Source organism: Cupressus sempervirens, chromosome 7 (genome assembly GCF_028749045.1).
Source record: "Cupressus sempervirens isolate cs-2001-9-10 chromosome 7, ASM2874904v1, whole genome shotgun sequence".
NCBI lineage: Eukaryota > Viridiplantae > Streptophyta > Pinopsida > Cupressales > Cupressaceae > Cupressus > Cupressus sempervirens.
Genome location: NC_143124.1, coordinates 453593174 through 453611526, shown reverse-complemented (window position 1 = coordinate 453611526; position 18353 = coordinate 453593174). Strand labels below are relative to the sequence as shown.

General features: G+C 32.5%; 1 protein-coding gene across 1 annotated transcript; it reads right to left on the bottom strand.

Annotated features, from left to right (window-relative positions):
* Positions 1–884: 884 nt before the first annotated feature.
* LOC149547520 (uncharacterized) lies at positions 885–4223 on the bottom strand. The gene is made up of 2 exons (XM_089791682.1): positions 1874–4223; positions 885–1112 (listed from the first exon to the last, which is right to left on the bottom strand). The coding sequence occupies exon 1, from the start codon at positions 4138–4140 to the stop codon at positions 1879–1881; it is 2262 nt and encodes a 753-aa protein (XP_089647808.1). The 5' UTR covers positions 4141–4223; the 3' UTR covers positions 885–1112; positions 1874–1878.
* Positions 4224–18353: the final 14130 nt, after the last annotated feature.

Genomic DNA, 18353 nt, shown 5'->3' with positions numbered 1-18353 from the left:
GTTATAGAATATAAATGTTAACCCTTTTAATAAAATATGTAAAGACATCAAGATTGCACTAAGACACAATGCCTTTTATGTACATTAAATATTTTTAGTTATCCATGCCATCAAGGTGGCTAAATGGTTTGATTAGTAGAGGTATTGTTGTGGGGTCTTAAAGTTTAGGCATTATGGTCAAAGTTAGATTCAAAAGAAATAGACGAGTAATAGCCATTTATTTAATATATATTTGATAAATTATTTAGTTATGATTTTGATCCAATGGCTAAATTAGTCATTAATTTAGATAATTATATTATCAAATAGTATAATTTGGTCATTTATTCACATGCCTAAATATATTTGTCATGCATTTATTTATTTGCCAAATTTAACTAATGTGCTTCTCAAAGATTATAGGCAATAATTTAGAAATAAAAATTATAATAAATCATTTTTACAATGGGGATAGAAAAATCTAATACAAACACAAATTGCACAAACCTTATTTCCCTCTTGATAGAGATGGCTTATTGGTTTTCTTTCATCCTTTAAGCTAATATTTTTGATGAATTATATATTTGTTCATAAATGTATGAAAGCCAATAACATCAATTTTTTTCTCAATAAAATTAATTATAAGACATATCAAATTAAACTCATTTTTAACATTTAAAACAACTAAAATAAATGCCATTTACACACGATAAGAAAATATCTATTAATACCAAATTAAAAATTAAAAAAAAGGAAACAAAAAAGCACACACTCTTGCCTCCTACATTTTTTAACCTTATGGAAGAAAGAAAAAGATTACAAAATTACATAAGCAAACCAAGTATTTACGAAATACGAACATCTAACTGTAGCATCTCAAGAGCTACTGATAAAAAGTCACGATATTATAATTAGGATGACAATTACCAAAACCAAAAAGCTGAACATTTGTGATACTGAAGAAACTCCAAAAAGGAGTAACCTTGAATAATAATAATAAAACATTACAAACTGAATTGTATCACTTATGGGAGTTACTTAGATAATAAAAATATCACTTTGAATAGTTTTCGCATCATCTACTTCATTCTCTCAAGTTGGTCTTTGATTTTATATTGTTGATTAGATCCTGCCTGCAATTGAGTACACACAAATAATGCAAGAAAAATTACATCAGAGTAAAATCTTAGGATTTCTCCTTCATAACTAATTTAAGATATTCTTCATGTTGTTTTTCTTTATTGGAATATAAAGAGAAATTTTTTAAAAATTAAATAAAAAAAAATCAATGAAATACAAATTTAATTAATACTTTCTTTTTGTATGTGTATGTGTATATATAGACACACACGGACATTTACATATATGTATATATAGACACAATAGAAATTTAATTTTTTTAAATTGTAATACTATATAAGAAAGAGTCCTTCAAAAGAACTTTGAAAATATTTCTAATTATACATAAATAATTATAGGTAAAACAAAGTTAATAATAAAAAATAATAATAGTTCAAAAAGAATGCTGCAAAATGAAAAACAAAAAGATACAATAAGAAAATACTTAGACTCCCTTCGTAACAAATATAAATATATAAGATATACATCATTACCCAGAACAACATATACAATAGTGAAACCAAGTTAGTTATTACATTGTACAATAGATCTGTATACACTTTTGATAAAGCATTTTCAGGTCATGGTTACTCAAAAATATGATAAAGCAAAAAAAAATTAGTCAATCTCAAACCCCGAAATTATGGGACGTATCTTTATCTACAATAGCCAGCACTTTTTCTGAAAATATAAAATAACGAGAGCAGCATATGAGTTTAAAATTTACACATCTAGAGTAATTCCAAATGCTTGAAAATCTCTAACATAAATAAACTTGTTTTAGGGATCTTCAATAATATGTTTGAGTGTTCCCTCGATGCTTCTTCTCCTTTCCTTTTCATTTTTCATTTTCTGGTCTTCTTGTCTACTCTCCTCTTCTATTTCTCGTGATGTCCTCGTTTTATTTTTCTCCTGCCTCTTCTTCAAGTCCATCGCTCTGGTGTACTTCAGTTCCACTTCCTGTCTCTTCTGCGTCAAGTACTCTTCGTCAATTTTGGTTTTGGTGTCCTTCCTCTTCGTTACGGCCGTGTCGGATTGTTCCCCGCATCCTAAATGACCCAACAAAGCCCAGACTTGAGACAGAAACTCCCCACCGCTAGCGATGCATTCTGCATGGAGCGGGGCTTTGTTGTAAGCAGCCACATATATCAGCAATTCGCCCCATTGAGCTGCTATTATATCCCATCTGTCAGCTTTGTTCTTTAGCTTATATGCCAAACTGATAGAACGATTCACAATCTGGTTGCCATTCTTATCATCCTTGGCCCAACTTGAAAAATCTCCGCACATGTGGGTAATTTTGGTTTGAATTTCTATGTATGAGAGTACTGCAATATCTGGATGGAGAGGCAGAATATTAGGGCGTTCCACGAGAAGATAAGCAAAATACCTCGACAATGTTCTCGCAATTTCAAAATTTTCGGGAGGCTGGACCCGTTCAACATCTAATTCACAAATTGATGTGGCAATATGCCACTGAAGAATGTTCTCTTCCAACTGGGTCTCAACCTCTTCCTCAAGCTCTATGCAGTTCTTTCTAATCAAGTATTCATCAGGATCGTAAACTCTGTCTCTGCATATTAGGATATCTTTATCAGGGGAACATTTATCTTTAACTATTTCAAAGATAAATGATTTCAATTCATTTTTTACATCCGCTTTTCTTATATGAAATAAACTTATGTAGAATTGCAGAAGACTCCTAGGCATGCAAGAAGATTTAGCCGTCTTCAACATAAAACAGAAGCAATATTGGTTCATTTTGTTCTCCCAGTACTTCTTCTTAAACAGCTTGCGAGCAATGTCCAGCACGTCCATAGAATATTTTTTTAATTGGATCTTGGACCAGCCACAAGATCTCGTTCGTTCTACGTCTCTGATACGAGAACAAATCAGGTACACCATGGTCCAGTCTGATAACGCAATTCTACACAACTGGAAAATTTCCACTGCAAGCGCTACAGAAATAATCACAAATGTAACCGTTTTATGTGCTGGTTTCTTTGACAATTGAAAGAAAACCAGATAGGCAGCCACCGCCAAAAGACAAACATTGAGAAGTCGCAGCACAATACCCTCCTTTTGGAAGGCCGTGCTCCCCGACTTTGAAAACAGCACATCATAAACGAATTTCAATTCCCTCTCTATAACACTGAACAGTTGTTCACAATCTAGACGCGGATTGTTAATGAAAAAATTTCTGGTTTTAGGCAGAGCCCCTTCATGAAAAGAGAGGCCTACAAATCTCCGCTTATACATTTTGAACAAAGCGTGTGACAAGCAGAGATTGTACTTATCTGGTGTCATTACGCCACCTTCCTGGTCAGATACTTTTTGGATGGTTACAATTGCATTCTCTTTCCGTACAGCATCCAACATCTTGCTGTCATCAGTCGTAAGATGCCTCTCCATTTTGCGTAGTCTTTTCTCTCCCTGAACAACATAGTTGTAATCATTTGGATCATATTTACCTTCAAACTGCATGAATTTGTAAAGGCCATTCGTAGAATTAACCATTTGCGTGTTGCTGGCAGATCTCAAGGCCAGGGTTCTCTCGGCGTACTTAGTAGCCCCAGCAAGGAACAGAAGAACAGAAGCAGCCAACAGACGCCCTTCTAATCTGGATATATAAATGACATACGCTGCAATAAGAACTTGATAGATCATAATGAACAAGTGCCTTGTCCACAGCTCATTATCGGCGGTGGAGTATGCGGAGATGGTGTCAGGTCCTCCCAAATGGATTAGCAGTATGGGGGCCCATAATCCGTAGATTCTTTTCCTGATTGAATGCGTCATGATGCCCAGCGCACAGATAGCCACGACATCCGCAGCCAAGTATGCTCCCCACACCACAAACCGGAGCAAAGAGTTTGAGTTACGATATCTCCTCGCACCGCAGAAAACAAGAAACAACTGCAACTGCATACTGCCTAACATTAAAGCTCTGACCACCCACACTAGCGGTATATGCAAGGGCACGCCTGGACTTGGAGATGGAAAGCATTGACATGGAGATGGAGAGCATTGCCAGCTGTCCATTGCACCTGAACAAACACAAATTGGCCACAAAAAAACTATAGAAACTCGGCGCCAGCTATAGCCTCAAATTGAATTGCATTTCCTTTCTCTTAATTTCTGGTTTAAATAATTTTTAACGCTATTGCACTTAAAGAAAAATTCTCACATCTGGTTAAAGTGAACAATAATACAGCTATAAAGTTATTCTTAAAACAATGTTTAACAAAGACTGACAGAACAAATTTGGGAGTCGTCACCCAATTCTTTTTCAAAGGTATCCCAGTTTAACAATCATTTACAAATCTACCGAGTGTTTATTTTAAAGCATTGTAACAATAAAAGAATAATCAATACGACACTATTCACCATATGTAATCTAAAAAAGATGCTGCAACGTCTTTGTATATTCCATTTTCATCTTGAGCTTAAGCTATGATCCAATGGTATCTTTAAAATAATAGCTTTCCGTGACAAATATAAATAATGTGATCAACAAATTTCACTTTACAAGATCCATATCCTCTTCAATCATCTTCAGCTGCAATTTTTTTAAATTGTTATTTCACAGTCAAGAGGGGCCAAAATTCAATGTTTCAAATAAATAATGATGAAAGCTGGATATCCCCGTTATTTAGCCGTATGACCGTTCTTAGGGGGTACACATATGTATTAGGTTTAACTTATGATTTTTACTTTATTCAAATCTATTTATATCAGTTGTTGTATGGATGTTTTTCAAACTGAAATTGATAGTTTTTATCTTCTCAATTCTTATTATGATGTTTGTGTCCTATTTTTTCAATTATAAGACTTTAAATTCAAATATTTACTATTAGACAATGTGAAGAGTCTTGTTATGAAAGGTGACATTGTGAATAATTGGCTAAAGAATACTAATTACAAAAAGACTAAGCTAAATAGCTATTTAAAGAAAACAAAAAATGAGTTAATTTTATTTTTTATCCAAATATATTCCTCTATATTTAATGTATAAGAAGGAAAAAATATTTCATAAACAAACTTTAAAAACATCTATTATAGTAAAATAATTTTTAATGTGAAAAAGAGAAAGACTAGCATTCTTGAGTTTAACAATTTGCTAATACAACTAATAGAGAATTTTTCAATTAGGTTCAAACATATAACATTAAACTTGTGGAAATATCTTAGTGGTAAAATTTGAAGGTGTAACTTCACTTATAATAGAATAGTACGATGAGTTGTATCAATATGCCTATTGTGATACATATATCAAGCTCATAGTCACTTTCACTCATTTTGTGACATCTAGAATTTTTCAAAATCTAATACATGTGTGTTCTAAATAGTAGTAAAACTTAAACTTGAAAGTCCTTATGTATAAATAGATAAACATAAACATGGACATGGACATAATATAGATATAAGGTTGAAATAGTTTGAGATCTACTTCAATTAAGCCCTTGTTTAGGTATATCTACAACATTTAACATTTGTCCACAAATAATAGTTCAAGAAGTTATAAGGGTATATATAAGTCACTAGACAAATGAAAGAAGAATTTCATAAAGGAGAGTATTCATAGGAGGTGGCGGAAGTAGAAATAAATAATAGATTTTTTGCATTCAATAGATAGAGAATATTTCTAAAAATATATATAAAAATATTATGGAAAAATGAAATAAAAAATTCACTTATTGGTTTATTTATGGGAAGCAAAAGACATTTTTTTTCTTTCACCTTTCAATCAAATTAAATAGTTTAAATGCTACCACAAATAAAAAAGACAAAAAAACCTACTATATTTTATTATTATTCTAGTAATGCAAATCCCACATCTTTACGATTTCAAATTTTGGTTTGCCCATTACTTTAGTGCTTATTTTCATAGATCACTTTACCATTATTTAGGACATATTCTATCTCATTGTTTAATTTTTAATCTTGTAATCTATCTTAAACTATTATTATTGGCACTTGATATTTGTTGGAAATACAAGGTAGGCAAGGTTATTGAGAGGGGAGGGGTGAATCAAGAATCAATCAAACTTTATTTTATTTCACCAATTAATCCTTCATATAATATTTCAATATAAATACATGCATGAAAGAATGAAAGCAATAAAACATTCATAACACTTTGACACAAGATATAGTGACCTAGAAACCTTCCAAATAGAAAGTAAAACTATGGTGGGGATGATACCCACAAGCTTTAGTACTATAGTATAAAGGTAACTTATTAAGCCTTATAATTGACCACTTTTGGTGATTTGCATGTTAGGAGCAATAAGGACATTGAAGTCCACCTTGTTAAACAATTTACAAACATACAATGAAGTATGCAATTGGTCAGAAGATTTAGCAAAAGATCGTGAATTCTACTTTGTTAAAGGATTTAACTGATGCACCTGTTATGATGAACTAGTGAATGATATCTAATCTACAACTCTGAATTTCTAGTTGAGATTCCTTGTATTGCAATGATCACCTGAATATGATAGATAGATCTCTGTTGTCTCTTATACTACTTGCAGCTTTCTTTAATTCATACTCTTTCTCATATATTTTTCTTCACATGAAATTTGGATATGATACAATGCATTCCACATATACCAATCAAAATCACAACTTACTAGAGTCATCTACAATACCAATTTTATCATAATTCACAAAGTCCGCCTAGCTACTATAACTCAGGTTCTAAAGACAAACTTGGTGATGTTCTAATACATGAAAAATATTGTCAATGCTCAACAATCTTTGGCACTTCATTGAACTTGAAGCTTGGTCTATACTAATCACTTCCAAGTAGCTCAAACTTAGTCAACACTGTGCGACTCAGTGAATACTAAGAAAATTGGTAGCTACTGAATGATTCAGTTGCCATTGCATGACTCAGTCAACACTAGATTCACATTGGTAACAACGTGAGCTCAATAGATATATTATGACTTGGTTAACATACCATATCTTGGTTAACACTATGATCTTCTTCACTTATATTGAACAACTCTAAAGCCTTTGTTATGCTTTGTTTGCACTATACATTGTTTGTGAAGCTTGGTAAATATTGTGTAGCTTGGAAAACATTGCAAACTAACTCTTGGGTGCTCGGTAGACATTGTATCCTAACCACTTGGCTTAGGAACAACTAAATCACTTCATTGATAATGTAAAATGAATGATAGGCTTGGTAGAAACTATAGAGTTTGATAGTAGCGTAACCATTTGACTAAGTGTTGAGTCACTAATAGACAAATTTAAATTAATGTCAACAATCGCCCCCTTTAACATTAGTGACAAAAACACTTTTCAAACCAAAAGTCTTCCTTTATCATTATTATATGTCTTTAACTTGGTTTTGACTTCATAAAGTTATAGCTCGGTAACATGCTCTATTTTTTTTATTTTTCAAAATTACTTTTGTAGAGATATTTTTTGCTTAACTGCATACTACTATATGACTCCCCCATACATATATGTCTCCTATACACATAGAACAAGAGTATAGTATACTTCTCCTCCTTTAAGAATATCTTTTCTCTTTTTATATATTAAAAATATTTACTTCTCTCCTTTTTTGACATAAATGTCAAAGGTGTATATAATATCTATAGGTTGATACCTAAATATGACAAGAAATTAGATTTTACCTTTAGAATAAGTACCATTTTCTTGTCCCAATTATCCTATAGTACCTTACTTACATGTAATGCAATCTAAACAAATTTTGATAATTCCATCATGTGATCAACAATGGAGAAGTTGTTATCATGGATGAGTGTCTTTGAATGTGCAATGTGTTTCTGCAATGCATCCATGTTTGGATGAACAATGCCTTGAATTTTTGCAAGTGTGGCCAAAAATTGCTTTAATAATTATGCATGTAGATTTGTCAAATATCTTATCTTTGTGTAATCTGCAAAACTATGATTTGGGTCAAGTGATAGCTCGTGTGCACTTGCCTTCATATCTTCATCTATCTTGGACAATTTATCCTTAGTCTCATTTGTGAAGATAGATGTGTCACTTAACCTCTCAAATAATGAAATAACATTATTAATTGAGGTTTCTAGTGAACCAATAATAGTAGCTAGCTCTACTTGATCTATTGCAATTCTCTATGCAACTTTCTACAACACTCTATTCTAAAATTTTCTTTCAGCTCTTTGTAGTAGTTTATCCTATTCATTTAAGTCTTTATTGTATTTGTGAACAATTTCTACTAACTGGTCCACAATTGGTTGTTTTCCATCAACCTCAATACTTAGGGCATCAATAAATATGCTCTTTATTTCTTGAAGAACTTGATTCTCTTTCTTCTTTTCTTCTCTAAGTTTATGTTGCTTAGCTCTCTTATTTAGTAGTTCACCCATGGTATCCATTTGATCAGGGGTGAGGGTAGAGATATCCCAATTTAGAATAACTATATCTTCATCTAGATCAATTGCTTTTGTTTCTTCATTACCCTTTTCTTTCAGAATGGTAGAAACAATTTGTTTACCCTTATCTAAGACTTTAGTACTCAGTTGGAACTAGTTCTCAACTCTCATATTACTGGATATGAATATATTTGGAAAAGAATTGTAGAAATTATGGACTAGAAAAAAACATAGAAATGATAGTAACAATAGGAATACTTTGTTGCTACTCACTCAAGCCTAATGATGGAGGACCTTGCTGCTTGGTAGATGAAGTGTTGGGCACTTCACTCAATGTAACACTCAGCTAAATAATTCCAAAGCTTGTTTGGGTGCTTGGTATAGCAGTGCTATACACAACCAACTTGGTAGAAGCTTTCTCTAAACCTGATTGCACCAATGCTTTCCTTAGAGAGTGAGGAAATGAGGCCATGACTATTACTAAATTTTTTTCTACATTAGTTTCCTCAATTCTTTGTGTCCAGAATGCTTCCTCTATATCTTCCTATTCTTCCTCCTCATCATTCAGATTGACATCATCTAACTAATCATCTTTTATTTCTACTTCTTCTTCCTCATCTTCATCATCCTTGTCATCAACATGTAACAAAAAGTCACTGGGTTGATGCATCTTATAGATGTTTTTTCCACTTAGTAGTAGTTGTCTTCACACATATTCAATGGCCTTAAGCAATATCATACATGTGTTGAATTTGAGAGTAAACTTCTTCTCATTTTGCTTCAAGGATCCCTTCACTTCCTTCTCACTAATATTCTACATGAGTTTCCTCAAAGTTTGTTCAAAGATGTCCTAGACAATCTTTTTTGTACTTTCCCATATTGGTTTAATCACCTGTAGAAGTTCATTAGGAATTTGTTGTGCAAGATCACCCGGTGAGTACTTCCATTTCCCAATTTTGACATAATTATTTCCTCAATCTTCTTTTTATCTTTTGCATTCTTGGTCTCATACTTAAGAGATATCAAATTTACCATGCTAGATACTTCTTCCATTTTCTTCAATTTTTCTTGAGGTGTGTATCTCTTTTGAAGTTAATTTGCTCGGCTTCATATTTACCTAACTTAAGCTTCATCTTGGACTTGGCTACCCTTCTTGTGAGTACAATAGGGGAGGACTTGGTAGGTCTAGTTATGATAACCTTACCTTTCTTCACAAGAGGCTCTTCTTCCTTAGATTTAGATTCCTCTATCTCATCCTCTTCATTATCATCTTCTACGTCATCACATTTTCCCTCTGTAAGCATTAGAGAAGAACTTTATTTCTTTGTGCTTTTCTAGTAGTTTCTCTACTCATTTCCTTCCTTTATTCACTTCTTGAGGTAGCTTGATATCAAGATCAATTCTTTCCTATGCCTCATGATATGTTATCAAATAGTTGGATTTGGGATCCACAGGCTCATTCAATAGATCTTTTATGATATCTCTAGTATCATCAATCTTAACCTCATATTCTAGAGGCTTAACCCATGCTACTCGAGGTTTGACTACTTGAATATATACTTTTTCATAGTCCACCATGAAACATATATCATCCTTGAGATATTATACAAATTTCTTAGTGATCCTAAATTTATTTTCCGTATTTTGTTTGAGTGTTTCAAAATAGTTATCTATGATGCTATCAAAATTTTTACTGATTTCTGCTATATACTCATTAATCTGATATAAAATAGGAACATCCTTCCTTCGTACTACCGAACCATTGGAAGGGAAATTTTTTGAACAAATAAGAATAAACATATCAAAAGAGATCTAAACTTACATGGGTTACTCTTTGACCCTCTAATGCTCTCCATGTTCTTTTTAAATTGTTTCAATAACAACTCAGTAGGGTCAAACAATAGATTATTCTTCACTACCTTGTATGCAAGATTGAAAACTTCACATGATACACCATTTAACTAACTAGAGCTATATATTTTGTGTGCAATTACATGTATACAAAATTTTAGCTTCATGTTTAAGATTCATGCCTCTTTTATCCCGCTCGGCAAGAGTCCGCTTAGCCAATTCGGCCCAACCTAGGGTTTTGTTTGTCTTAACTTTGTTTACCATTGGAATGGGTTGATCCAACCATAAATTCCCATTGTGAACATGGCTTAGAATAAATCTAATCCATTTAACCTAAAAATCTCTTGTCATATTTGAAATATGCATCAAATCCTTAGTTTCCAAATGTTGATGCTTGGGTTTCAATGCACCATCCACACACAATTCCTTGTATGCTTCATTCATTTCTAGGGTTTTGAGTTCCTAAATAGAATAGTGGAAAAATGAAAAGATGCCATCCATGAATAATACCTTTGGTGCAATTTGAGACTATGCACCAACTAGGTTGAGCACCTCTACAACTACTGGAGCCAAGTTGAAATTAGGTGCCTTGCATTTAACTCCACGAAACAACATTTCAAAAACTTTCTTTTCTTTGTTGCTTGAAGATGCCATGCTCTATAGGGTTTCTAAAAACTCGATAATTCTTCAACAAAAAATACTCAAATCACTTGGGGGCTTTGAATTTGCTCTTCACAAATAGCTCTAGAAATTTGTAGTGAAATAATGCATTCGATTTCTTCCTTTTTAGGAAATTTCCTCTTTTCAATTACCATTAATGGTTTGTACTTCATACTCACTCAGTAATAGGCTATCCTCCAGTTGACTTATCCTTTAATGCTTAGGAGACATCTATAGCTCCGTAGAGTCACCATCACTCAATCGAGACTACCAAATCTATGTTTGTAACTTGAAATAATATGCAACCAACCTTTCTAAGTAAGGTCTCCTACTTTCCATCATGCTCAGTGATCCCTGTACATCATGAATGCTGATATGGATCCTGCTTGCTAGCTGGAATCAATGTTAGATTACTTCTTCTGAATCACAATTCTAGTGATCTCCATAGGGAACTAAGTTGAAATGATTGAGCCATCCAACTCATTGAATTGGGTGTCATTCACTTTATCATTTTGTCTTGCATTCTCTAGAGAATTTGGTACCCACTTTTGCCTCATTTATTTTCTGATATTGTCAACTTTTTCTTTCCTTTCATCTTCAATGTTACCTGTGTTCATACAGTTCTTGGCAAGATGTCCAAGTTCTATACAAATGAGATATATTTTTGTAGTATCTCTTTTCCTTATGTGATGTTTCACATAGTTTTCTCCAATGTGCCCAAATTCACCACATTAGTGACATCTACACCATGTATTGTAATCCCATCCAAATATTGGTTTCATAGTTTATTTTATTGGATTCCATTGCTTGGTTTCGCACTCTGAAGATTTTTCTTCTTACTTCTTGTAAGTGTGACATTTACCTTCAAACATAGGGTTCTCTTTGCATTCACTAGCTCTATGACCATGCTTATTGCAACTATAACACTTTCCATTCAATTCTTCTTTACCATTACTCTAGCATTTGTTTGATGTATAACCTATCTTACCGCAATGATTGGAAGTAGGCCTCTTATTCTTTTGATCTCCTTGCTCATAAGATTCACCTTCTTATCTATATCCTATTTCAACTTTTCCTTTGTGTCTGTACTGACTTTGTTCATTCAATTCATTCATGCTTTCTTGAGATTTCATCATTCTTTCATGGGTTTGTTTCTCAATTCTAAGATCATTTCGTAATTTTTCATTCTCTAATCTAAGATTCAGAAGCTCTTCATTTGCATTAGTGATTTGATCAATAAAGTCTACTTGCTGAAGAGATAGTTGCTAAATTCCATTATTCTTTTCTTCTATCTCTTCTTTGGATTGGTCTTTTTCTTCCATAACTTCACATAATCTGACTGATTGGATTTTGTTCTCTTTCTAGCTTTCTAACTTCTTCTTGAAGATTGGAATTCTTGTCTAATAGGTCTATGATTACTTCATTAGCTTCATTTCAATTTCTTTCTAGTTATATATCATCAATTATTTCTTTAGTATAGAGATTTTCATTCATTTGTACTGCACAATATTTCCTTCTTTGTAATGATGGCGAGAGTTTCTCCTTTTATTTCCTGAGTTGTCCAATGGCTAATTCAAGATCCAACTTTTTATTGTCAATAGCCTTATCTAGCTTGTATACCTTCATTGCCTCTGATCTTTACCTCAGGTTGTTAAAATTCTAATGTCAGAATCAAAGATGCTCTAAAACCAATTATTGGAAATATAAGTTAGGAAAGGTTACTAAGAGGGGAGGGGTGAATGAAGAACTAGTAAAAATTTATATTATTTTACCAATTAATCCTTCATATAATATTATGATCTAATTGCATGCATGAAAGAGTGAAAGTAATAAAACATTCATAACACTTTGACACAAGATATGGTGAGCTAGAAACCTTCCAAGTAGAAAGTAAATATGGGGTGGGGATGATAACCACAAGCTTTAGTACTACAGTATAAATTTAACCTATTAAGCCTTACAATTGACCACTTCTAGTGATCTTCCCTATTAGGAGCAATCAGAACTATGAGGTCCACCTTGTTAAAGGATTTACAAACATGCAATGAAGTATGCACTCGGTTAGGATATTTAGCAAAAGACTGTGAAGTCTACCCTATTAAAGGATTTGACTAATGCACCTATTAGGATGAACTAGTGGATGATCTCTAATCTAAAACTCTAATTTCTTGGTTGAGATTCCTTGTATTGCAATGATCACCTGACTATGATAGATAAATCTCTACTACCCTTATATTGCTTGTAGCCTTCTTTAATTTGCAAACCTACTTATATATTCTTCTTCACGTGATATTTGGATATGATACAATTCATTACATATATACCAATCTAAATCAAAACTTACTAGAGTTGGCTACAATACTAGTATTATCATAATTCATGAAGTCGGCCCAACTACTATAACTTGAGTTTTGAAGACAAAATTTGTTATGTTTTGATACATGGAAAACACAATTAATGCTCAATAATATTTGGCAGTTGGTTGAACTTGATGCTTGGTCCATACTAATCACTTCTAAGAAGCTCGAACTTGGTCAGGACTGTGTGACTTAGTGAACACCAAGAAACTTGATAGCTTTTGAATGACTTGGTTGACATTGCATGACTTGATCAACACTAGATTCAAATTGTTTTACAATATAACTTTTTTTACAAAACATATCTTGGTTAACACTATGATCTTCTTCACCTCCATTAAATAGCTTGGTAGCTTTTTCTACACTCAATATGCATTGTACATAATTTATGAAGCTTGGTAAATAGTGTGTAGCTCAGAAAATAGTGCAAATTAACATTATCAGATTTCTACAATCCATTTGTAAATAATTTTTTTTCTAGATTTGATTGTGTGTATTTTTTTAGCATTAACATTTTGAATCATACTACATGATCCATCATTAGGACGAGAAAGTGCAGGAGTAGAGATATGAGATATTTATATCTCTACTCCTACACTTTCTCATCTAATGATGGATCATGCAGTATAATCTGAAATGTTGATGGTAAAAAAATAGACACAATCAAATCTAGAAACCAATTTATTTACAAATATTGCAAACCAACTCAAGTTCTTGGTAGACACTAAATTTTGAGTACTTGGTTTGGGAACAATTGAGTCACCTAGTTAAAATTGTAAACTAAATGGTAGGCTTGGTAGAAACTATAGGGCATAGTAGCAACACAACCATTTGACTAAGTTTTGAGTCACTAATAGACAAATTCACCTTAATGTCAATAGATATATCCTCCTAGACTTTGAATGTTTTGATAACCTTTAGGTGGCTCTCATTAGTATTGAATTAAGGGTGTTATTCATAGGGAAAAATGTAATTGACTATAAAGTATAGGAAGTACGTAAATCATAAACATAGCTTTAAATAGAGGGATAAAGTGTAATATTTCCTATCTTAAACTTTGTATACATGTATTTTAATTAGTATTGGTCATTTCACTATGATATAGAAAGACAAAGTAAATGTGTAGGATGTATCATAATTTAATATAGAATGCAATGTGCTTATGACAATTTACTTTGCAATATCGACATTAGAATACTTTAAGCCACTTTTTATGTGTGTGTTGGTTATTTTCATTATGTATATGTGTATGTTATGATGCTATTTATGTTTATGATTATGGATTACTTGCCCCATATTTTTTTTCAAATGATGTGAGAGTTTGTTTTACATTTTTTCATGACAAGTTTGATATGGTTTAGGGAGGAAATTACTGTCACTTATGAGTTGGAAGATCTATATGAGGTACCACTTCCTTCCATTGTATATTATATACATATATATTTCTATATGTTCATCTTTTATGTAGATATGTAGGTACTAGGTGTGGACATCCCTGAATTTCCAAGATGAGTGCACCATATCCCAATGTCTCAATTATAGGAGGTCAAATAATATAAAAAATAAATTTCTATCCCAAGGCATCATTATCCTAAAATATGGACAACTATCCAATTAAACACTTATCTAAGTTCATCATGATGATGTGAATTCATTTTCCTAAGCTTGACCATGATAATATTTTGAGTCATTTTTATATGGTTGAATCATGTGAGTTTTATCATATATTTACATGGTGAAAAAAATCATTAATTTATTAACTATGACTTAAGAATATTTAAATATTCTAAGAATTAGTACATAATTAAAAATAATAATCAGTGTTTCCACACTGGCAACTATTTTAACTACAAAAAAATGAGAATTTTGCAACTTGTAATGTCACCTTAACATCCACTCATGGTGGGCACTTCTTTGGATGATTTATCCCCTCTAGATCCAAAATATTTTTGTCTAGATCTCTTCATTGTCATCACCTCTAATGGGGAGCCCTAACTCTGGGGCTACTTTTGAATGTGACAAGTAATTGACTTCTAGGGATAACTTAGTCATTGGATGATTTGGCATGTCTTCATAATATTGGCACCAAGGTAAACCTAGAGAAGGTTGAACATATTGAGATCCAAAAATCAAAGTGGAAAAGTGCACTAGTGGGATAGTCTAGTATTAATGTCCACCTATAGATTTTCTAGTAGTCTCACGTGGGAAAAATGGTCTTCATATCCTTCTCCCACATTCAATGGTTGAAAATATTTCTTAAGGTTACTCTCTAGGCTTAGTGGAATTTTTTTTATTATAAAAAGAAACCATTGAGATGGTTATGAGATGGGTTTCAAATAAATGGAAATGAAAAGGATTAGTGGAAGTAGTTTCTATATTGGGTTCTCGCTTTTGATTTACATTTATCATTAATGAGGATTGTAACCATATTTTGGAGAGTACATGGACTTATGGTAAACACTATCTAGATTTGGCTAAATAGAAGGTGAGCTTTGAACATTAGTGTAAATTTCCATAGAATAGCCCTAGTTTGGGTTAGGCTCCTTGAGCTATCACTCTTCATAAATATTGTCTTGGGTTTGCCACATCAAGTGTCAATAAGGTTATTAAAAGACCCCTCCCAAGAATTATTTCTCTGAAATCTATATGGAAAGTTTTGACTCAAATGGTCACCTATTAGAATGCTGATCTATATTACTAGAAATATAGGAAGTATGGTCATGTGGTCAGTGACTACAAAATCACTACTTGTGAAGAAGAAAGCATGTAAGAGATTATGTCCTTAGACAAGGAGAGTTTTCCATGAGAAAATTACCTAGGGTGTTCCTCAAGGGTGGCCCCAAAATCTCTTGTGATCCTTGTGGGGAATTTGAAGAGGTTTACTGATCTATCGGATGGATAAAATTTATGGAAAATATTGAGAAGTTGGTTTCTTCTCCCAAGTAGCCCAAGAATAGGGGGGATCCCAATGGATTCATTGAGGAAGGGGAGATCCCTTTAGATTATGGGGATGGAGTTATTGATCTATTATCCATCAAGGATAATGATAAATACTTAATAGAAGGTTCTTCATCCTTGTTAATTAATTTCATGGTTTCGAAGGAATTTTGTCCTTTCCAACAATACAAATTAGAGTGGAGAATATGAAGAGTCTTACCTTGTTCTCCAGCCAACCGTTAGAATTCCCCTTGATGTAGAGTACTTTGATGGTCTCTCTACCATGTGAGAAGGACATTTTTCCTACTTCTATCCCCTTTGCACCATTTATAAATGATAAGGATTGGTAGGAACCCAAGAATAAAAATCGTAGACTGCCAAAGGAACATGTGAGCTTGGAGACAAAAACTAATAAGCCAGTGGCAAGAGTGGTAAGGAAAAGGGAGACTTCTTTGGATATAACTCATAGGAAACAAAGGACCTTGGAAGATGTTTTAAAAAGTAAAAAATGTTCAAAGTTCATCATGTATATTATCAAGGGCCTAAAGAGTCCCTAGAAAAAAATTTCTCTGAAATAAATAATCTTTGATCATATGGTTGATATTATCCTCACTCAATAGGTTAATCTTAATAAGAACAATTTTGGTAAAGTGGCTAGATATATTTGACAAGGTGCTAAGTATGGTTGTAATAAAGTATCTAATGCCTATAGAGTGATTGCGACTATGTGTAATCTTGATAAGCTGAATGGGGCTAAGATGGAAACCCACCCTAATTTCCTAGTGATGGCTTCTTTAGATAAGGTTAGGGGTATGTGCAGGATCATGGTGTGCCAAAAAGTGGCGATCTGGAAAATATGTAGTTCTGAAATGCCTCAAAGAATTTCAAAATCTATTCCAACTTTTTTCCCACCCATCCTGATACTAACTGAAAAAAATTAATACCTTTATAATTCCTACTATATCTTTCGATAACAACTTTATATGGTCATATTTAAAACATCTTGAAAATGTGTTTTTGGCATGTTCTTATGTGTTTTTTACTTCAAGCATGTAGCTGACGACTTTTTTAAACCAAAAGTTGTTGTAATGAAAAGGGTTTCTGAAGAATGTTCTTAGCTTTTCATAAATGTAAGGTTTGTCAAATTACGAGTTTAGTAAGTAATTATTACTTATTTTCTAATGGATTTAGCTACAAAGTGCTGATTGACATACTAGTTGAAAAATAGCTATAACTTTCAAACCATTTAAGATTTGTGAAATCCAAAAGATGCGTCACATTCTATGCTTCGACTAGTATAAGAAAAAAAAAAAAAAAAACTTGATTTTGATTTTTTTTTAACTAGTTAAGGTGGTTAGAAACGGGAGTTTTTTAATTCCGAAAACAATATAGTAGAAAATTCATAATTAATTATTTATTTGGAATAAAAATTCCCAAAAATATGCATCACATCCAAGCATGAGTCTACCTTTTATATCTAAAATTATATTTAAAAATATTATCATTTGATTATGATTAAGGTGGTCAGACATACACCTACTTTTTATTTTTGCCCTGAAATTTTTGTAGTACTGCATTAAAATCTAAACTTTTGACCAATCAAATAATTTTTTCTCTTGATAAGGCCTTGTAGTTTAGAAACTAGATTCAATTTCCTAAAGATTATTTTCTTACAAATTTTTGATATAAAGTCCAGAACCACTTTAAAATTATGTGCCAAGTTGACATAACCTTGATTTAATGGTTTTTCACTACCACTTAAGGCCATAGTTTGGTACACCATGATCCTGCACATACCCTTAGTAGTTGGGTTCTTCTAAAATTTTATTTTTCAAACACCATGTGGGAGACTTCAATTCTAGGAGTAGGCCTCTTTATATATTTCCAATTGAAAGGGTTTCAAAATAATATGTGGAGGGGATTTTAATACTCCTCTATAACCTTCAGAGGAACTTGGCAGGTTAGAGGAGTTTTGATAGAGTATCCATGATTTGTATGGATTACTCAAGAGGAATGATCTAATTGATATAGACTTAAAAGGAGTTTCATTCACTTAGTAAATAAA

What these genes read in the sequence shown, in the direction of transcription:
- LOC149547520 (XM_089791682.1), bottom strand. Translation starts at nt 4,140, where the DNA reads ATGGACAGCTGGCAATGCTCTCCATCTCCATGTCAATGCTTTCCATCT.